The sequence below is a fragment of the Leuresthes tenuis genome, unplaced genomic scaffold, assembly GCF_036924035.1.
Source record: "Leuresthes tenuis unplaced genomic scaffold, fLeuTen1.0.hap1 SCAF_3, whole genome shotgun sequence".
In the NCBI taxonomy this organism is placed as follows: domain Eukaryota; kingdom Metazoa; phylum Chordata; class Actinopteri; order Atheriniformes; family Atherinopsidae; genus Leuresthes; species Leuresthes tenuis.
Window position 1 is genome coordinate 40,497,295 of NW_027325357.1, and position 22,942 is coordinate 40,520,236.

The 22,942-nt window shown below is 41.5% G+C and overlaps 1 protein-coding gene across 1 annotated transcript; it reads right to left on the minus strand.

Moving 5' to 3' along the window:
* Nucleotides 1–9,747: 9,747 nt before the first annotated feature.
* kiss1 (KiSS-1 metastasis suppressor) lies at nucleotides 9,748–15,754 on the minus strand. Its single transcript, XM_072383222.1, has 2 exons — nucleotides 15,639–15,754; nucleotides 9,748–10,041 (listed from the first exon to the last, which is right to left on the minus strand). The coding sequence occupies exons 1-2, from the start codon at nucleotides 15,727–15,729 to the stop codon at nucleotides 9,833–9,835; spliced, it is 300 nt and encodes a 99-aa protein (XP_072239323.1). The 5' UTR covers nucleotides 15,730–15,754; the 3' UTR covers nucleotides 9,748–9,832.
* Nucleotides 15,755–22,942: the final 7,188 nt, after the last annotated feature.

Genomic DNA, 22,942 nt, shown 5'->3' on the forward strand with positions numbered 1-22,942 from the left:
AAGGTCGCACTCCGAACAGTTGATTCCAATGAATGGCAATGGACATATGTGTGATTAGCAAACACAAAATGAATACATACAACAAAAAATTAATTAAATGAAAATAAGAATAATGAATAATAAACAAAAAACAGACAACCAGCTGCTACACCTGTAAAAAAAAAAAAACAGATGACAATCCGTGGTCTCTGTTGCGAATCCAGCCTTAGCGCCACCAGGAGCACCTGAAAGCAGACAAGAAGAGAAACAACAAACACACAAACAAACAAAAACAAGCACAAGCAGCGGCAATCGCATACAACACAGCTGTGGATATAGATGACCTGAGACGACATGATAACACATCAACTGCTTAGCGATCATGCTACTGGGCTAATAAATGTGTGTGTGTGTGTGTGTGTGTGTGAACATGCAACAACCATGGCACAGGACCTACATGATAACCATGCTTAGTTATGAGTGTATAAGCGTACAGGGCCACAATCCACAGCCCCCCCCCAGCAATCAGAAGCAGGCAGAGAGGGCCACAAGACCCAGGCCACCAGCAGCCCCCACAGAGCACAGAACCCAGGAAGCCCACCGCAGGGGCAACCACGCATCCACCCAGAAGACTGCAGAGGAAGCCCCCGGACAGAGTCCCCATAAGCATAGGGCAGAGGCCCTCAGAGAGCCAGGGGCAACAGCCCACCGACCCCGCTAGGCCCCAGCCGCCCAGACATGGGCCGTGCACCAGACCCGGGCCCCAGGAGCCCGAGCGCCCCCAAACCCCCCGGCAGAGGCCCCACCCAATACCCGTGAGGGCCAAGCGCCCCAGACAGCCACACAGTGGGTCAGCGCCTGCCCCTGGCCAAGTGCCCTGGGAGTCAAGACGTGCCCACAGGTGGGTGAAGTCAAGAGCAGCGGGGAGAGGCAATGCCGCCCCCCCATCGGGAGAAGCACAGGCAGGCCAGGCCCAGACCCAGGCCCAATCATCACCAAACTTTCACGTCCCATACATCCACACATCCACACGTCCTCCCTCCCTCAACTCTGCTGGGGTGTAGTGCAGCGGGCACACCAGGGGGCCAGCAGCCCCCCAGCCACCACAGACCCGAACCAGCAGAATAATTAATTCATCCTCCTGGCCCCTCCCGCCCCGAGCAGCAACCAGGAAGCAGGGGTGTGGGAAGAAGACCCCTCCCCTCACCCTTCTGGCTCTTCAATATTTTCTAATAGTGAGCGATTGAAATTGAGGGGCAGCCAACCTTGTAGAATTGGGACCCTACATACCCAAAGAGCCTCGCCCACCAGATGCCACCAAGACCTAATGTGTGTGTGAGTGTGTTTGATAAGTAGTGATGTCTAAGGTGTAATTAAAACAGGGGCGGGGAACTGCAGAGTGAAGCCAAGGGGACCACCTACCTGGCCCCATCCACTACACCCCACAGAACACACACGCCCCCAAAACCCTTCATGTGTGAGTGTGTGCTGTGTACAGGAGCCAAAAGGGAGAGGGGTATGGGGATATACACAGGGGGAGCTACTCTCCCCCGGAGAAGGCAGCCAGGGACTGGCTGCAATAGGCATTCCCGCTACCTGGGACCCAACACAGGGCAGGAGGGCCTGATGTCCACCAGGCTCGGGGCCTGCAGCGACCATATTCCGGGAGCTACTGTACCCCCAGAAGGTACCCACTCCACCCCACCCCACTCAACCCAACCCCATCCCACCCCGGAGGACCTCTACAAAAAAACAAACAAACAACAACAAAAAACAAACAAACAAACAAACCACCCGGTCACACCAGAGGCAGCTGCCCGGGCCTGAGATCCACCATCACCCAGGCCCCCCCCAACAGGGGAAAAGCCCAGTCCCCCCAGGCACAGGCAGGGCCCCCCCTCCCGGGCGCAAGGCAGTGCCCAGCCACCAGGGCCCAGGCCCAGCACCACCGCCCACGCCAGAGCGGCCTGGCCACCCGGTACAGAGCCAGCAGCCACCACCCCAAGGCCCCTAAGGGACCCCGCCCCACACCGCAAGACAGCCCCACCCGCAAGCCCCCAAAACTGCCCTCCAAGCCCGACACACAGTCCCCCCCAGCAATGACCAACCCGGTCCCCACGACCCGAGAGACCACCAGACGCCCGAAGCCACAGAGCCCCCCCCCCAAGCACACACCCAACCGCCCAGAGCGATGGGACAGCAACCCACCACCACCACTATGTGATAAAGCTAATCAGCGAGGACCAGAGAGAATGAAATTCAGCCAATTGATGTTTTGAGGAGGCAGACATTGTTTCCATGCTAATATAATCTAAAAGAAAATTTCTAAACTGGTTAATACACAGATTGTTCTTCGCTTTCCAGTTCATGACAATAGTTTTCTTTGCGATACATAACACTGTGAGGACCATGTGTGCTGAGTTAATTTCCACGTTGATGTTGTCTAAGTCACCCAGTATGCACAGTGTGGGGCATGCAGGGATGCTACACTTTAGCCATGTTGATAGGTCCTCACAGACTTCAAGCCAGAACTTCTGGACAGGTGCACAAAACCACAAAGCGTGTGCATAATCATCAGGTGTGTTATCTGTGCAATGTGAGCAGATGTTTGAGTGTGTCAGACCCATCCTGAACATCCTTTGTCCTGTATGGTGTGTTCTATGAAGAATTTTGTATTGTATGAGCTGTAAATTAGGATTTCGAGTCATTCTGAAGGTGTTCAAACATATTTGTGGCCAGAAGCTATGACTAGAACTGATGGATAAATCTGCCTCCCATTTTGAGGTTGGTAGAGACATTGTGTCATCTATCTTAGACAATAATTTATATATTTTTGATAGTAGTTTTGGGGTGCAGATGCTTAGGAATTCTGCTACCCTAATCGGGAGTTGTGAGTCTGGTTGGTGGAGGATATATTTCTTTGTTATTATAGACTTAAGTTGTTGATATTCTAGGAATTTATTGCTGCCTATCCCATGTTGTGATATGAGCTCATCAAATGAAATAAAATGTCCATTTTGGATTATATGTTCCAGATGTTTGATTCCTTTGATCTTCCACAGAGTAAAGTTTAGAATTTTTTTGTTTTGCAGTATGTCAGGATTGTTCCAGATGGGTGTAAGCTTACATGGAACAATTGAAGACTTTGTTATTTTAAGAAATTCCCACCAGGCTGTCAGAGAGGTGCTGATGTTAATGCTTTTGAAACATTTGTGATTTTTTACGTTTTGACTAATAAGTGGCAGGTCAGAGATTTCCAGATTTATCACACAATGCTTGTTCTATATTTATCCATGGTTCATCTATTGGGCTAGGTTTAAACCATTTTGATATATACTGTAACCTATTGGCTAAGGAATAGTGCTGAAAATGAGGTAAATCTAATCCACCACAGTCCTTGGTCTTCTGTAGGGTTTTTAAACTAATACGTGGTGGTTTATTTTTCCACAAAAATTTGGAGATACATGAATCTAGTGACTTATACCAAGTAGCAGATGGTTTTATGGGGATCATTGAGAACAAATAGTTAACTTTTGGTAGTATCATCATTTTAATGGTTGTAACTCTCCCCATAAGTGATATAGGTAAGGACTTCCAACGAGAGAGATCGTCCTCTACTGTCTTTAATAATTGCACATAATTTAGCTCTGTTAGCTCTGAGAGCCTGGAGGAAATGTTTATGCCTAAATATCTGATATTTCCTGACTGTAAAGTGATTGCAGGTATATTCTGGACTCTGCAGTTAATGGGCAGAACTGTGGTCTTAGACCAATTGATAGAGTAGTCAGAAAGTGCTGAGAATTTATTTATGAGTGTGATCGTGTGAGTGAGAGACGTCTGTGAGTTCTGAAGGAAAAGTAATACATCATCAGCATAAAGACTTATTTTATGCTCAATATTTTGGGGTTGGATGCCTTTAATATTTCTATCTTGTCTGATAGCAGCTGCTAAAGGTTCGATGAAAATAGCAAAAAGTGAGGGAGAAAGTGGGCAACCCTGTCTTGTACCTCTCTGCAGACTGAAGCTTGGAGAGGTTTGATCATTTGTCCTGACACACGCATTTGGGGAGCTATATAATATCCTTATCCAGTTGATGAAGTGTGACCCAAACCCGAATTTGTTTAATGCTGCGAATAAAAATTTCTAGTTCACTCGATCAAATGCTTTTTCTGCATCTAGAGAGACGATTGTGGTTTCCAAGCTGTTGATGGTAGAATAGTCTATGAGATTAATTAGCCTGCGAGTGTTAGTGGATGAGTGTCTACCCTTTATAAAACCTGTCTGGTCAGAATGTATTATAAGTGGAGTTATTTCTTCTATTCTTTTGGTGAGGGTTTTCCAAATTATTTTGAGGTCTGCATTTATTAGAGATATTGGGCGGTAGCTGGATGGAAGTATGGGGTCTTTTCCTGGTTTCTGTAGCAAGATAATGTTAGCAGAGTTCATGTGTGGGGATAATCTGCCATTCTGCTTAACTTGTAATACCATTTTGTGAAATGCAGTTGCCAAAACAGTCCAAAATTCTTTGTAGAACTCTGCTGGAAAACCATCTGGTCCCGGGGCTTTGTTACTAGGTATATGTTGAAGGGCCTCATGGAGTTCTCCTGAGAGAGGTGAATCCAGAGCCATTGCCTGTTCGGTTTGTAATTTTGGAAGGTTGATATTACTAAGAAAGTGATCTATGTTACTGTCTGATGGATCATTTTGTCATGAATATAAGGTTTTATAGAAGTCCCTAAACGCATTGTTGATTACATAGATTACATAGGGTCATGGGTGACATTTCCTTTTGAGTCTTTAACAGAAGTGATTGTTGTTTTCTCTTTTTTTCTCTTTAGTTGATTAGCTAGGAACCTTCCAGATTTATTGCCGTGCTCAAAGTTCTCCAAGCGAAGTCTTTGTATCAGAAACTGTGTTTGTTATCAGTTATATTGTTTAATTCAAGTTTAGCTTTTCTTAGTTCATTCAGTGTGTGTTCCTTTTTGGAGGTACTGTAGACAACTTCTAATTATTTAATCCTGAGTTCCAAATCTGATATCCTTGAACTTTCCCTCTTTTTCTTATTTGATGAAAAAGAGATTATTTTGCCTCTCATAACTGCTTTTCCGGCTTCCCAAAGAGTACAAGCTGACATTCCTGGCAGGTCATTATTTTCTAAATATACAGACCATTCCCTTTTGAAATAATGAATAAAATCAGGGTCTTTTAGTGATGATGTATTAAATCTCCAATTCCTCGCTGGTGGTGTAACTCTGTTATTCTTCAGTGATAGAAACTGGAGCGTGATCACTGATAGTGATGGGGTGGATTTTGGTGTTTGAAATATCCCTCAACAAGGAACTGCTAACTAACAAATAATCTATTCTTGAGTATGAGTGGTGTACCGGTGAGAAGAAGGTGTATTCTCTAAGAGTTGGGTGGTGGCAGCGCCAAGCATCACAAAGACCAAAATCTTTCATATACTGTTTAACAATATTTGTGGACTGCCAGTTCCGCTGACTTCCTGAAGTACTGAGTCTGTCTACTCCTGAGTCTAATACCATGTTAAAGTCCCCTCCTATGATGAGTGTGTTATCTGAGTGATCAGAGAGTGAAGTGAAAAAGGAGTGAAAAAATGAGGGGTCATCAACATTTGGACCATATATATTTGCAATGCATAAATTCATATTTTTAATAGATAAATGAACTATTAGAAATCTACCTTCTGGATCTATAACAGTGTTGTTTACGGTGAAATGTACTCTTTTGTTTATCAGAATGGCTACACCTCTTTGTCTGGAGTTGTAACAGGCTGAGTACACATGAGGAAACTGTGCTGTGGTGAGAACATCAGCTGCAGTCTTTGATAAATTAATCTCCTGTAATAAAACAATGTCCGTCTGTAAATCCTTCAATTTATTGGAGATTTTTAATCTCTTCTCTCTGGACCCAGCTCCATGCACATTCCATGAAATAAACCTCAGTGTGGACATGCTCAGACTAACTCAGTGAGTGCTGGATGCTTGCTAAAAGCATCCCGTGCGTGTGTGTGCATATATGCTTGCATGAACATGCCATTGTTTGTGTTTCTGTTTGTCACTATGGACTTGCTACAATATGTACGTCTGCTGTCAATGCTGTGTGGTATTTGATTGCGTGCTCTGCTCAAAACTTTATGTGAACCATGCTTGTTAACATTACTTATTAAGGTGGAAACGCAGCGGGTTGGGGAAGAAAGACAGAAGAGAAAAACAGTGCAAAAGAGTGGAAGTGTGAGATAGAAAAAAGAAAAAAAAACAGAACAAACCCAAATAAACAAATGTGACCTGCATACATCCTATGCTGGTGAGACTGGCAGTGAGCTATATATTTTCCTTTGACAGATAATTGTGGATTGGATAGACTATTTCAGAGTTACTTATATACCATCTACAGTGAAATGATTTATACAAGTTAATGAATTCTGATCATCTGGGGTTTAGAAGAGCCAAGGAGTGGTTTACTGGTCGCGGTACAGCTGCCCGTTGATGAATAAATTATCCACCGCGATGACAGCTCAGGAGCCTCCTTCCATGAACTTTCTCCGGATGGGGAACAGAACCCTGCGTCTTTCCAGGATTTCTTTGGGAAACTGGTCGTTGACGCTGAAGTGCGTTCCTCTCAGCTCCCTGCCGCGGCCCCTCACCTGGACCTTCTGTTGGAAATGCTCGAACTTGGCCACAATCGGTCTCGGTCGGCAGGCATCAGGTCTCTTCCCTCCAAGGCGTTGGACTCGGTGAAAAGTAATGTTTTTCACTACATCTCCTGGAAGTTTCAGCTGATTTTGAATGAAGCTTTTCACGGCGAGTTCAGGATCCTCGTCTGCCTGCTCCGGGATTCCAGAAAACACCAGATTGTCCCTCATACTGCGAGCCTGGAGATCAATAATTGATTCTTTCATTCTCTTGTTCTCATCAGAGATCCTGCTCATTCCTTCGGTGAGTGTTTTCACCGATCCTCTGAGGGCTGCGTTTTCTGCAGCCAGCGTCTGCACCTGTTGCTGGCTGAACTCCAATGACTCCCGTAATGCCTGGAACTCTCTGTGTAGAATTTCTAACAGAGACATACGGGCGTCGAAGCTGGATAATTTCTTATCTCTTGTTGTCAAAATGTCCGCAGAATCATTACCACCTGGAGACGTCGCTCCGGGTGACTCTTCATTACGACTTCTTTTGGAGGTTGAAGCCTTGCTGCTGGCAGATGGGGTTTGGTTAGTTTTCCCCATGACGATCCTGTCAAAACACTCGTCGATGAAATCCGTGAGGCTCTCCAGGCTTTCTTCACTGTACTCCAGTGTTTTGTTTTTGTTTCACCCTATAATATATTTATTTAAACAGTAGTTACACAATCTCGCGACACTACAGCATCACTCTCTCCACAGCATCACTCTCTACTTTGACAACTTCGATGTCATCTTCATCTGAATCGTCTGTTGCTAAACTTAATGCTTGGAAAATGGATTTATAGGAAGAGGTAACTGGAACAATAAAAGAAAGCCTGTAAGTTAGCTCAAACACAGATAGGCAATACATTACTACAATTAGCCACCACTACCAGTCTACAATTACTGCAATTTAATTGGCTAATGAGCCTGTATATTACACCAGAAAAACAAATTAACATACTATCTTTGTAATAGGTGCAGAGAAGATAAGGGCACTTTGTTCCATTGTCTATGGTTATGTCCAAAAATCATGGAATTTTGGGGAGAAGTTAGGGATATGTTACAGGAGATTTTGACAGTGAAACTAGTGCTGGAACCCAATGTTCTTATTCTGGGATTATACCCTGAAGGAATTCACATAAATTGCTTTAAAAAATCTACATAAATCTAGGAATATTACAAGCAAAGTGTCACAGTCTGCCCATCAGTTTATGTTATGTCACAGTCTGTTCTATTAGTTTGTCATGTCACAGTTTATGTTTAACCATGTTTTGTTCTAGTCATGTTTTTCCCCCATCACGTTCAGTTCACTCAAGTCACCTGGTTAATTGTTCACAGCTGCATCGCATTCACTGATCACTCCCTAGACAGTATTTAACTTCCTGGTTTACTTTCATTCATTGCAGAATCCTCACTATCCCTCCATGCTTCGTTGCACGCAGATAAGTCTGGTTTCATGCCTCACAGTATTCGTAACCATAGTCATAGTATTTATTCATAGTCCTGTTTCTTTGTTATTCATAGTCATAGTCTTGTTTTGTCGCAGTCCTGTCTAGTTAACGATTCCATGCCATAGTCTTGTTTTGTTTTTGCCTTCTCACCATTGGGTGTTTTTGATCCGGCTCTGCCGCGCCTTTTGTTCCTGCTGTGCTCCCTGATTTTTTGGAATAAACCTTGTTTATTAATCGAAAGAGCTGCATCTGGGTCCTACCTTTTCCTCGTTCCTGACACAAAGAGAGTAATTGCTCTAACATGGAAAGACATGGGCAAAGCAAGCATTGCAAAATGGCTCGAAGAATTGTCTGTGTGTTTACCATCAAAAATCACATACACTCTGAAAGACAAACCAGACACTTTTTCAAGAGTGTGGGGCCATTTTATTATTTATACCGAGAACAAAGATTTGGTTTATCTGTTGTGGTTATCTGGGACATTATAACTATCCACTGTGCAGGTCCACAGTTGAATGCTATATTTTGATAATTCTGGTCATCATTTGGAAGAACTGTCATGGACTCAAGTACTGATTTTTAAATGTACCTTGGTGTCTGTTTGACTGTATGTATGTTCTTGTTTTTTATACATATTTTTATATACAAATCTCAATAGATATACTACTGAATCTGATCTTTCAATGAAAGATCAGCTGCGTGCTTTTTTTGCAAAAAAGTCACCTTTCAATTTCAACTTCAGTGATACAATCCAATTCAAGCCAATTAGAGTCCAATTCATTGTAATCATAATCCAATCAAATCCAATTAATCCAATTCAAAATGAGTCCAATTCATACATATAGAGCCAATTCAAAAACAATGTGCTTGCTAAGCAAACCAACCGATTGCACCGAAACTTCTCTTCGGTCCAAACCCCCATCCTGAGCTTGTACAAGGTGACTGTGGAAAGAAAAAAACTCCCTTTTAACAGGAAGAAACCTTCATCAGAACTAGACCCATGAAGGGCCAGAAACCAGGAAAGGTGTGACATAAGAGGCCCCCCAGCAGTCTACACCTATAGCAGCATAACTATGGGATGTTTACAGGACAATTCAGGTAGATCTACTGGTCTATCTTTTAAAATTACTGATGGATAAAATGAGTAATACATCTCATCTTGTAAGAAGGCATAGTTCTGCTGGTAAAAACTGTATCCTATGGCATCCTATTATTTTGAGAGTTGCCACCTGCCTAAACACTTCTGTAGAACAGTCACAACCACATATAGCAACAGCACTCCTTTGCTGCTGAAGACAGCGAACAGCGGACAGCAGTGGTCCCTACAAAATCTGCTTTTGAAAGGCTTATTAAACTTAGGAAGAGTCTGAGGTGTTCTCCAGACCTCCAAACATCCCAGATACCATCTAATAGGATCTGATGTATATGTGAGAAGCTCCACCACAGTTCACAGGACCCAAACAGGATGTATAAAGTTCTAGTACCAAACACTCCAGGTGCCAAGGGATCATTATTTTACGGCTGATTGGTGTAAATCTAAAATCAATTTTTTTCTGTCCACTTTTTTATGAAATAGAATCTGTCAAATGAAAGAGACAGTTGATGAGTCTATAACTAGATATTTATTTATTGACACCTTAACTTTGACAATATTTTCATTCCACTACACAATCAATTGAAAAACATATCCAAAACCAAAGTATAGGCATCAGGTTCTCGGTCATTTTCCGTAACGTAGACCAAAAGAGTTAAGGTTGTATGAGGATACATCTTGACGTTTGTTTGTGGTTTGCGGGACGACCACCTTTGTAATCCACCATCCTGCCTTGGGGAACCCTCCATCAACTGCATGTATATTACCCAAAATCTTTGCTGATGGTAGTGCTGACCCACGCCTTAAATCTCTCAGGACTTTGAGTATGGTATGATCTAAAGGAGACAGAAGGCAAGTAAACTTAAATTAGTATTTTAGGTAATATCTAAATGCAAATTGATTGCCTAAAAAGTTAAGACGCTGCAAAATATGCAACCCCAAATCAGAAAAAGTTTACACTTAAAACTGAATTGAATTAAACTAAATCTTAAAGGTAGAGAGGGTGTCTGCTTCCTGAATCCAAACTGGCAGCTGGTTCCACAGAGAGGGGCCTGATAACTGAAGGCTCTGCCTCCCATTCTGTTTTCTAGAAACTCTGGGAAACACAAGGAAACCTGCAGCCTGAGAGCAAAGTGCTCTGTTGGGAAAATATCCAACTATGAGATCTTTAAGATATGATGGAGCTTCATTAAGAGCTTTATATGTGAGGAGAAGAATCTTAAATTCTATTCTGAATTTAACAGGGAGCCAATGAAGAGAAGCTAAAACTGGAGAAACATGATCTCTCCTGTTAGTTCTCATCAGAACTCTGGCTGCAGCATTTTGGATCAGCTGGAGGCTTTTCAGAGAATATGTGGGACAGCCCAATAATAAAGAATTACCAAGGGCGTAAGTTTGCATAGGGACGATAGGAAGAAGTCACAACCAAAGTTTTGGAAAGACAGAGTGTTCCCTACCAAGATTTTTGATAATATTCCAATATAACACTTTTTTTTATTGTGCATTAAATATAACTCATTCGTAGTATTAAGCATTTATAGAGAAGTATTTTTCGACGTGCCGTCTCGTCTCAATGTTCAGTGTAACCTGCATGGCCACAAGATTAGATATGCTGCCATTTGATTTATCAAGGTTTTTTTTCTCTTTCTGTTTTTGAATTGTAAACAAAATTGGTTCCATAAAGCCTAAATCTTGGCTATTCCTGTAATATTTGAAGGTGTTTTTTTAAATAACTTTGAAAAGTGTAATTCATATAATCATCACATAATGTCTACATTTTCTTCATTGATGCATTTTTTTGAAAATACATTCAGTCTACTGTCGGCTTTGTGCGCTCCACTGAGCGGAGCCGGCACAAGATCGTCAGGGGGTGGGGTGGGGGGTTGCTTGGAAGTGTCCCTTACAAAGATGAGACCAAACTTATGCCCTTGGTAATTACAGTAGTCCAGTCTTGAAGTAACAAATGCATGAACTAGTTTCTCTGCATCACCCTGAGACAGGATGTTCCTGATTTTAGCAATATCACGAAGGTGAAAGAAGGCAGTCCTAGAAACCAGTTTTAGATCTGCGTCAAATGATAAATTCTGGTCAAAAATAACTCCAAGATTCCTCACTGTAGAAATAGAAGCCAAGGAAATACCATCTAGAGTAACTATATAACTAGACAATTTCTCCTTAAAGCACTCAGGTCCAAAGAGAACAACTTCAGTTTTGTCTGAATTTAGAAGCAGACAGTTCTGAGTCATCATATTAATATTAATATTGCTAAAATCAGGATCATCCTGTCTCAGGGTGATGCAGAAAAACTAGTCCCATTTATTATTTGGCTGTCCCACATATTCTCTGAAACGCCTCTCTCTGATCCAAAATGCTGCAGCTGGAGTTCTGACGAGAACTGAGTTCTGGTTTCTTCCTGTTAAAAGGGAGTCGTTCCTTTCCACGGTCGCCTCAGGCACGCTCAGGACGGGAGATTGGACTGAAGACAAGTTTCGGTGCAATCTGTTGGTTTCCTTAGCTAGGATATTATTTTTTGAATTGGCTCTATATGAATTAATTGGATTATGATTACAATGAATTGAATTCCAATTGGCTTGAATTGGATTATATTATTTAAGTGCCTTGAGATGATAATTGTTGTAATCTGGCGCTATATAAATAAAATTGAATTGAATTTAACTGAACTAACAGGAGAGATCATGTTTCTCCAGTTTTAGCTTCTCTTCATTGGCTCCCTGTTAAATTCAGAATAGAATTTAAGAATCTTCTCCTCACATATAAAGCTCTTAATGACCGAGCTCCATCATATCTTAAAGATCTCATTGTAAGATATTCTCCTAACAGAGCACTTCGCTCCCAAACTGCAGGTTTACTTGTTGTTCCCAGAGTTTCTAAAAGTAGAATGGGAGGTAGAGCCTTCAGTTATCAGGCCCCTCTCTTGTGGAATAAGCTGCCAGTAAATGTCCGGGAAGCAGACACCCTTTCCACTTTTAAGATTAGGCTTAAAACTTTCCTTTTTGATAAAGCTTATAGTTAGGGATGGCTCAGGTAATCCTGAAACATCCCATAGTTAAGCTGCTATAGGCTTAGACTGCTGGGGGACCTCATCTGTCACACCTTTTCTCACTTTGCTCTCTTTTTCCACCTGTTTAATTTCTCAAACCAACAGATTGCACCGAAACTTGTCTTCAGTCCAATCTCCCGTCCTGAGCGTGCCTGTGGCAACTGTGGAAAGGAACGACTCCCTTTTAACAGGAAGAAACCTCTGGCAGAACCAGACTCAGGAAGGGTGGCCATCCGCTTCGACCAGCTGGGGTTTGAGAAGACAGAAAAGAGGGAAACGAGGGGGGAAAAACACCATAACACCTGAAACACTTCAAAGGATGCCTGTTGGAATAGGGAAACACAAGTAGTTATATAGTTCCTGTTCTTCCTATTGAGTTCTGTTCGTCTTCTTGTTAAAAGGGAGTCGTTCCTTTCCACAGTCCCTCAGACTCAGGACGGGAGATTGGACTGAAGACAAGTTTCGGTGCAATCTGTTTGTTTCCTTAGCTAGGATATTGTTTTTGAATTGGCTCTATATGAATGAATTGGATTATTTTTAAATTAATTAATTGGATTTCATTGGATTAGGATTACAATGAATTGAATTCCAATTGGCTTGAATTGGACTATATCATTTACAATTACAATTGTTGTAATTTTGCGCTATATAAATAAACTGAATTGAATTTAATTGAATTATCCTTAGCCAGCAGTTTTAAACAGGATTCTATGTCGCCCGCTCTGGCCCCTGGAATGCATTTGACTATGGTCGCTGGTGTCGCTAATGCCACGTTTCTGACTATAGAGCTGCCAATTACCAGGGTTTTGTCCTCAGCGGGTGTGTCGCTGAGTGGGGAAAATCTATTTGAAACGTGGACAGGTTGATGGTGAACCACGGGCTTGACTTTAGGACTGTGACTCCTCTTCCTGACAGTCACCCAGCCACCATGGGGTCCCAGCTGCTTGGGTTCTGCTAAGGGGCAGCTAATGGAGCTAGCTGTGCTTGATGGCTCTGCACTGGCTAAAGGGGCCTGGCTCGCTATCAGGTGATTTTCAACAGTGCAGAACCGAGCTTCCAATTCAGATAACCATGCCTCCAAAACTACAAAAAGACTACATTTGTTACATGTACCATTACCAGTAAAGGAGGCAGAGGAGTAACTGAACATCTGACACATGGAGCAGGTGAAAGCAGGAGATAGAGGAAGAGAACTGGTAGCCATGCTAAGCTAGAGAACCAGACACACCGCTAAAAAGTGAAAATAAACACCAAAGATCTGTAGGAATGAGTTTTAGAATATAACAAGTATGTGATAGAGTTAACTATGCAAAAATGTGTAAAGTATAGGGAGAAATAAAGGGATTATAAATAGTCAAAGAGGAGCAAGAAATTCCACAGTACACAAACAAGGTAACAGAAAGTGATGTAATATGTCTTACCACAAAGCAAAGAGTCAGAAAACGTCTTCCCAGCTCAGAGTATCAAGCTTACGACAGTCTCAGTTCTATGCAGAGAACCTGGGATTAAAGGGGAACTCCGGTATTTTTAAACCTAGACCTTATTTCTGGCGTGAAATACGTTTATCTACTCACCGAGAACAGTTTGGCGAAAGTCGTGTCCTTCGGAAGCTATTAAGATAACTCGCGATCAGCGTGTACAGTTTATTCACTCCTTGATCTGTGACAGTCGGCTAACTTCACACAGAGTTTGCTACTGCTAGTTTTGTGCAACATGGCAGGATATTTATCAGATTTTGACAACGTCAACGACGACTTTGAGTAAGATGGACGTTCTTACCGGAGTGAATGAGCTGTGCTGCAGCCATGCGTGTCGATGAAGTGGTCCCAGGAGAGGCGTGTGTAGAATTCCCTCCGTTAGCTGCAAGTAGCCACATAACAGCAGCTATGAGCTAACAGAGCTATAGTACACGTTCCTTCATTCATTCTTCTTAAAGTATTGGTGAAATAAAGACAGATAATGCCTTATTTAGAGGCTGCATCGTCTAAGCCCCGTTCACTCCGTTATATGGATCTCGAGTTATCTAAAGATCTTCTGAAGGGCACCGACTTTCACCAAACTGTTCTCGGTGAGTAGATGAACGTATTTCATGCCAGAAATAAGGTCCAGGTTTAAAAATACCGGAGTTCCCCTTTAAACGTTTCTCCTCAAAACAACCCATTGATGGGGAGCTTTCTTTCAAAGTTCATGTAAAAAATTTTATCTCCAAGTGAAGCTTGGTTTCTATTACAGAAACAAGTCATGTTTCTCCCTCAATGCTCGGAAGCTTCTGATATCCACTACTTTTTTGCCTGTACTTGATTATGGTGATGTTGTGTATATGTGCTCTTTAACCAGCTGCCTACAGTCCTTGACTCTGATCTACCACTGTGCTCTGAGATTTATCACTGGTTGTAGCCGCCTCACCCACCACTGTGAACTGTATGGTAAAGCTGCCATGCCTTCCTTAAATGAAAGGTGATATACACACAGGATGACTCTTGTTTACAAGGCTCTTGTTGGCTTGGTTCCTACCTATTTATCCACTTTTCTTCAGAGAACTGAAAGCTGTTTTGCCTTATGGTCAGATTACATTTTGTAGTTCTCTGCTTCTCGTGTTTGAACTGAAACAGGAAAGAAAGCTCTCAGTTTCTCTGCCCCCTCTGCATAAAACCCCCCACACACAATGGAAATCCTTCAAACTGTGCCTGTGTTTTCAATTTTTTACTTTTAATTTGTTACTGGAATAATAACTTCTGTATTTTATGTGTCAAACAGCTTGCACTTTATATTTTTAATGTTTGTGTATGTAATTGTCCGCCTTGATGTGTGCTGCTGCCTCTCTTGGCCAGGTCACCCTTGTGAAAGAGGTCTTGATCTCAATGGGTCTTTTATCAGGTTAAATAAAGGTTTAATAAAAAAAATGTAATATCACTGTAGCGTGAACTTTTTAGCTTTTCCATAAATTTCCCCCGAAAACCAAATATCCCTAACTTTTTGTGGGTGGTGTATATCTGTCTAGCTATATCTATCTATATATATATAGATATATATCTATATATAAATATATATATAGATATATATACACATTACTTTTTTTTCATCTAGTTGACCACTCAAAGTACTTTTACACTGCAAGCCACATTCCCCCATTCACACATACAGTCATATAGCATTTCCTATGAGCAGTGTCACAGGCTACACAGAGCTCTTTTCTCTAGCACCCACATTCATTAAAGGTAATATTGGTTTCAGCGTCTCTCGCCTAAGGACACATCAAGACACTGTCCAGGGAAGCTGGGAATCAAACCGACCTTCTTATTGGTGATTCCAAGCTACAACAGTATGTAAATATTTGCAAATAGTTTTACAAGCTTTCAGAATTGACTGTACCTTCACTGTAGAGGGATTTCAAACTGCCAGTGGTGTATCCCTCTGCTGACAAAGCAGTCATCATCAGAGCGACAATGACTGGCGGCATCATCACAGCTTAATGGGGCCACTGAAAATCCTTTGCAAGCAGACAAAAAGAATGACAACTATCAATTAAAATCAACATGTTATTATTCTTAGAACAATTATGTTTATGTTACAGGAATATTACAACAATAAACAACACTTTATGGAGGATTATTAGTGATAGTGATTAGTGATATACGCCCTAAACTCCCCACACCCTGACCATCTGAAAATACGTGGTGCAGTAAGGGTAAAACAATGCAAGAAAGGTAAGTGGCGTTAAATGGATCCAGTGAAAGAGCAGAGGGTCGTGGTTACCTCTTCGTTGCAGCTCAACTTTGTGATAATTTACATAGAAATAATCTGTTTGAAGAGTTTCAGTCAGGATTCAGAGTGCATCATAGCACAGAAACAGCACTGATGAAAGTTACCAATGATCTCCTCCTAGCCTCTGATAGTGGACTTGTTTCTTGTCCTGTTGGATCTCAGTGCTGCATTTGATACGATCGATCACAGCATTCTGTTACAGAGACTTCAACATGTTATTGGGATTAAAGGAACTGCATTAGGCTGGTTTAAGTCATATTTATCTGATAGATTCCAGTTTGTTCTTGTAAATGAAGAATCTTCCTCACACACCAGAGTAAGTTAACAAGATTACAAGATTGTAAAGAAAAGATTTCAAGAAAAGATTACAAAATGAACGACAGATAAGGCAATCACAAACGGTAAACAGGTATCACAAAGAAGCTGTAAACTAACACAAGTGAACAAAAGAATGGGATCTATTAGAATAAAACAGGAAGTGACATGAATGAAAAGGAAAACCAGTAGAAAGGAAAATCCAAAACTCAAAAATCCATGAACAATGACACCATGTACATATGACATCATTGCTGTCATTAACTTGTGTTTCTCTCTCTCAGCAGGTGTCTCTGGCCTGGTGTTACGCTGCTTGTTGTCCCCTCTTTCCTGTCCTCTCAACCCCCAGCTGGTTGAGTCATTATCTTTTTATTATTTTTGGTTGCACTGTCATCACAGCAAGAGGGTTCCAGGTTCGATCCCCACCCGGCCTTTCTGTGTGGAGTTTGCATGTTCTCCCCATGTATGCGTGGGTTCTCTCCGGGTACTCCCACAGACCAAAAACATGCATGTTAGCTTGATTGGTGTCTCTAAAATTGTTCTCAGGAGTGAGTGTGAGCGCTTGTGTGGTTGTTTGTCTCGTTTGTCTCTGTGTGGCCCTGCGATGGATTGGCGACCTGTCCAGGGTGTACCCCGCCTCTTGCCCGATGACCGCTGGGGTAGGGCTCCAGTCCCCCCGCAACCCAACCAACGGATTAAGTGAGTATAGCAAATGGATGGATGGAGTTTTGGTTGCCCCTAGAAGTGTCTTTGTGACCACTAAAGCATGATAATTCATGTGTGTGGATGGAGATGGAGGTGAACCTTTATGACTTTACTTTGTTGTTCTACTTCCCACATGTTGAGAAAACCCAAAAGCAAAACTTCCCAGACTTGCCAGCTTCTTTAAGAAAATGTAAACACATTGTTCTAAAACCTTTTTAGCAGAAATCTTATGTCCCTGTGGACATTTTTCTACTTAAGTGTACTTAAAGCAAGCCTTCCTTGTTCACAACTAGATTTTCAAGAAAAATGCAGCTAAGTGGCACTGGCTGTTTGTATCATGAAACACACAGTATCTGTGCCCTGTTCATTTTCATTTACATGGGCTAACAGAGACCTTATGCAGGATGACCAAGTGCAGCCTTAGTTTGGTCACTGGGCTTATGTCATTATGACTAGCAGATCCTGAAGGCACTACAAGATCTACTATTGCCTGTTTTTGCAGATATCTTTGTAAAGGTAGTACACAGACAACAACAGGAAGGTACTGATGTTATGTAATGGTAGATGATTTGAATTCTATTGTCAGTAATTTAATAGTATCAACAAATATCAGGTGTCATACCATAATTTTCTGTTTTGTTTCTCTGATGTTGTTGTCAGAGTATTATGACAACTATCTGAAGCATGTATGAGGCATACAGACACTCCCAGTCCTTTTGGACTTCAGTCTATTAGGTTTAATTTGGCATCATGGTAAGGTGAAATTTAAGTTTGTCCGGCATTAAGTTTTAAATAACATCTATCTCAGATACACTTTCAGAAAACAATGGTAGTGTTTGAGCTGTACACAGTGAGCAACAACAACATTCCTGCTAAACAATACAAAAAAATCCAAATGATCAAAATTTCCAAACAACTCCCAACTTGTGTTTTATCCTAAACCTCATTAAAATGCTCATTTTTATGTATTTAACCGGTTGATTGTCTTCACACTGCCACCACACAGAGCTGCCCACATGTCTTTATACTGTTTGTGAATGACAGAACAGAAACCAGACTGAATGAAGACACCTCCCTTCATTATGTTTCCTTTCAGCCACTGACCCACTCACTGCTAATGATAGGACAAACTCCAGGAGCTTGTGAATTTGACTTTTTGTACAATAACACATAGTACATTGTACATACATTATGCTATTAATTTGTTTACTCAGAAACTTTGTGGTCATATGACAATACTGCTAATAGTTGAGTTCCTTCAGTTTCACACAGGCAGGCACAAAAAGTTTGCATGGACATACAACTACAAGATGTGAACATTTGAAATCTGATGTGCAGGTCTTACCTTTCTGCTGAAGGCAGTGGCTGATTGATCCTCCTGCTCCATCAATCGCTCTCCTTTATAGGCCAGTGCCAACTGCGTCATCCTCACTGAACATTGGGTGGTGGTGTTGTTGCTGCATACGCACTCACATACAAGCTCTCACACACACGCACACACATGCACACAACTACTCCACAATTCTTTTCTGCTCATCCTCTCCTTTTGATCATGACTTAAATTCCAATCTGAAATGATTCCCATGTGGACATGAAGACTTATGCTTCTATTTTTGTCTTTTGTCAAAGACATGAAATGAGGTTTTGAGTCAAAACAAAGCTTTGGATGCCGTGATCATAAGCAGCCTGAGAAAGAAAAGTGGGGTGAATGATTGATGCATTGGTGTGGTGTGCAGTTTGAACACTGCAGAAGTGCTCCTTATCCTTCCACTTTCACTAAATGTTACAGACAAATGCTGTTTGATGAAGATGTCATGATATATGTGAAGCAACACAGGATGTATGCAGTGTGTTAGTCGCATCTTCCAGCCATATCCTAAATGAGGGAAATATGATCAGTATTCTTTGCTGTTATGACAAAATATAAAAGAAACTCGTACTGGGCTGTCTTTAACACTGTATATGTCCCAGAGGCATCAAGAATCAAAGCTTTTGCTTATTTTGCGTTTTAGTAACCACAGATACAATGTATTCACGGGCGCAGATGGCACTGGGCACGGGGGGGACATGACCCCGCCAGATTCATAGTGATCCCGATCCGTCCGTACACAAGGCGGCAAACAATGCCAATAAAACCGATGATTAATGTCCCGTTACTTTGACTAAATTATTTTGACTAACTTACATTGCAGCGTGCATTGAGAGCCTGACATTTGTGTGCTACAACTAATGATGCATTCCAGTTGTACATGGATGTCGGAATTTCCTAGATCCAAGACAGATTTTTAATCTGAACCCCATGTGAAGTCGGATCTGGCTTGGAAAGTTGGATTAGTTTTACCAGGCCTACATAAAATTCATGCTATCAGCTACTCACGTAAATAGTGGTTACATACTGTTTTTGTATGTTTTGCAAGGCTGGGATGTGCTGGGAGTACTCATCTTGGGGTCACATTGTTCCAAGCTCCAAGTTCTGGGTTACATTGTAAATGAACGCACCAAAAGGACGACTGTCACTCCCCAGGGTCCTCAAGAGGAATTTGTTGCTGCACATGTCAATGACGGAGCGGATGTTTTCAATTCAAGAAAAAAAGAAAAAAAATGAAGAAACAAAATACAATCTGAGAATTTTTTCTAAAAACAATGTAAGTAGGCTATCATATGCCTGTTGACTTTCCCACACTTGCAAAAAAATCCTATATGTACAGTATATACACATAATGAAAGGAGGAGAGATGTCCTTCGTTGAGTTTTCTTCTTGAAAATAAATTAGTTTGGCTGCACTATAGGGAATTCCTAATAGTACCACTGTCATTTAAAATGTGAGTTTCATTGACAGTATGCATGCTTATTTTTATTTATAAAAATATGTTGTGGTTTCCACTTCTGAGTTCACACACAAACGTTTAAATAAAACATATTTTGTGTAAAGCATGAGGTTTTGGTGGATGATTGGTATTCCTGACAGCTTCATAATGTATGGCTGCTGTTCATCGGGTAGGCCTTTGTTTAACAATGTTCATTGTTGTTTATCCATGATTTCAAATAATTCTACAATGGCTTTTTAGTGCAAACTACTGGCCCATAGGGCATTACAAAAGTAACTACTTGAGTGCCAGTTAATGCCCAAAATACTCAAAAATAACTTATTGAGTTGAAATCATTTGTTGACAGTTCAAAAATCCCATCTGCGCTCCTGAATGTATGAGTCCAGAAAAGCTGGATCTTTGAACAGAATACAAAACTGTGCCACTCAGATGTGACATTTATAGGTAAAATTTCTGGATATACCATGTTATTTTGCTTTTGGAGTTGCATATCTTGTGAATAATCTTGAACTGAATGAGACTGAGACAAGCATTTTTGGAACAATTCTGAATATTTTCAAGAGCCTTTTCTCATATAACATCTTGAATACGCTCTTCAGGGTCTTCACTTGAATTTGTGCCAGAAAAAAAGGGAGAGCTTATTAACAGTAGAATATCATATTTAATTTATGACAATATGTTCTTATTTTAGGTCTAATCATGCTTGAGTTGTTTTTAAAAAAAAAAAAAATCAGTATTTACAGACATAGCGTCTGACAAGTAAAAGAAACTGTTATTTTGCAATCTATATTTTCTCTGTAATTACTTAAAGGAGGAAGATAACTCATTAATGGAGGTCACCAACAATGGAAGTTAAGTGATATTATATCCACACCACATACTGTCCATCCAGACTGAAGTCAGGATGTTCTCTGGTAAGATCAACAACAGAAGATGTTTGTGGAAACCTGAGACACAGATAGCGATTGGGTTTTGGCTACATATGCACAGAACACTATCAGGAAGTATATGTCTGATATACTATGATTTAACTATAGCTGTGGCTATGGGTAACTATGGTGGCAAAAAACCTGACTTAGCAAGACGTGACTGTGGCATGAAAGGGTAAGTGAGGAATTCGCAATGACTGAAGGAAACCTGGAAACTATATACTGTGGGGAGGTGATTGGTGACGAGGTGCAGCTATGGAACAGAAAACAGGTGACTTGAGTGAACTAAGTGACAGGGGAAAAAACATGACAAGAAATTAACATGGAACCTGGAAAAAAACCTGAAAACAAGAGAATCAAAACATAAGCCGTGACAGTATAAGAGAATACCACAATCTACTGTCTTCGGAATTCCTTGTCTATCGCTTGTATATCGCTTTGTATTCCTGCTGCTCTTGTTAATAAAGTTAATAAAGTTTCCTCTTAGAGGCTGTCTGGATGAATCTGACTACTCTCGTGTTTTTCTCCATAAGGGTGACCCCCGAATTACCTCATAACCTCCTATTGTCCTTGTATGCAGGGGGGCTGCTGAAATTATGGACCATTCTTCCAGAGGCGCATTTGTGGGATCAGACACTGATGTTGGACAGAAGGCCTGGCTCACAGTCTCCGCTCTAATTCATCCCAAAGGTGTTCTATCAGGCTGAGGTCAGGACTCTGTGCAGGCCAGTCAGGTTCTTCCACATCAAACTGGCTCATCCACGTCTTTATGGACCTTGCTTTGTGCACTGGTGCATGTTGGAACAGGAAGGGGCCATCCCCAAACTGTTTCCACAAAGTTGGGAGCATGAAATGGTCCAAAATCTCTTGGTATCTGAAGCATTCAGAGTTCCTTTCACTGGAACTTAGGGACCAAGACCAGCTACTGAAAAAAAACCCCACACCATAACCCCCCCTTCACCAAACTTTACACTTGACTCAATGCAGTCAGACAAGTACAAAGACAGACAAAAACATTTCTGGTTTTGGAAGATGGCGCCAGTGAGTGAGGCGTTCCGTCAGCCGCTCCGAATGCTGTGTGTGTTTTTATTGTTTTTAACACTTGTTGCACACAGGGCCGTACGCAGGGCCCAAAAAATACTGAGGTCATGAGTCAGAACCTTTAGGCGTGTTCGGGGCATGCTCCCCCGGAATGTTTTTAATTCCGTTATTTAAATCTGGCCATTTTCAGAGTCTTAAAGGAACAAAAACAACATCATAATGACTTTTAGGCTTATTTGTTTCGTTTGTTATCAGAGAACAGCCTCATCCTAACTGATTTGCAAATGAGTTGCATTGAAAAACTGGAGAATGAATTTCATCAAGTCATGGATTAGGAATAAAAAGGAATGAACTGTCCTGGGACAGTGAGATAATATATACAAATGCTTCATATTTCCTTCAGTATAAAATAGACCCCCAAGCCCTACATTATCATGTTGATGATAGAGTCTAATCTGTTCACTCTTGTTAAGGAAAACCAGCTTTTGAACACATGTCTATACACAACATTTCAATTATCATATATTATACATCTGACTTTTAAAACGTATACAGTTCTGGCATAGTCTCTTTCTTTTATAGTACCTGCTCTCCCTCTATCACTGCTCCTGTTTTTGCTGCTTGGCCCAAAGATTCAATTCAATTCAATTCAATTCAATTTTATTTATATAGCGCCAATTCAAAAAATAATATCCTAGCTAAGGAAACCAACAGACTGCACCGAAACTTGTCTAAAGTCCAATCTCCCGTCCTGAGCGTGCCTGTGGAGGATGTATGATACAGAGGATGTGTCATACAGAGGATGTGTCATACAGAGGCTGTGCCATACAGAGGATGTGCCATACAGAGGATGTGCGATACAGAGGATGTGTCATACAGAGGCTGTGCGATACAGAGGCTGTGCCATACAGAGGATGTGCCATACAGAGGATGTGCCATACAGAGGCTGTGCGATACAGAGGATGTGCGATACAGAGGATGTGCCATACAGAGGATGTGCCATACAGAGGATGTGCCATACAGAGGATGTGTCATACGGAGGATGTGCGATACAGAGGATGTGTCATACAGAGGATGTGTCATACAGAGGCTG

Coding starts and splice junctions, on each gene's coding strand:
- kiss1 (XM_072383222.1), bottom strand. CDS start 15,729: ATGATGCCGCCAGTCATTGTCGCTCTGATGATGACTGCTTTGTCAGCA. Junction 10,042..15,638: donor GAAATCCCTCTACAGTGAAG/GTACAGTCAATT, acceptor TGTCTCCTTTAG/ATCATACCATACTCAAAGTC.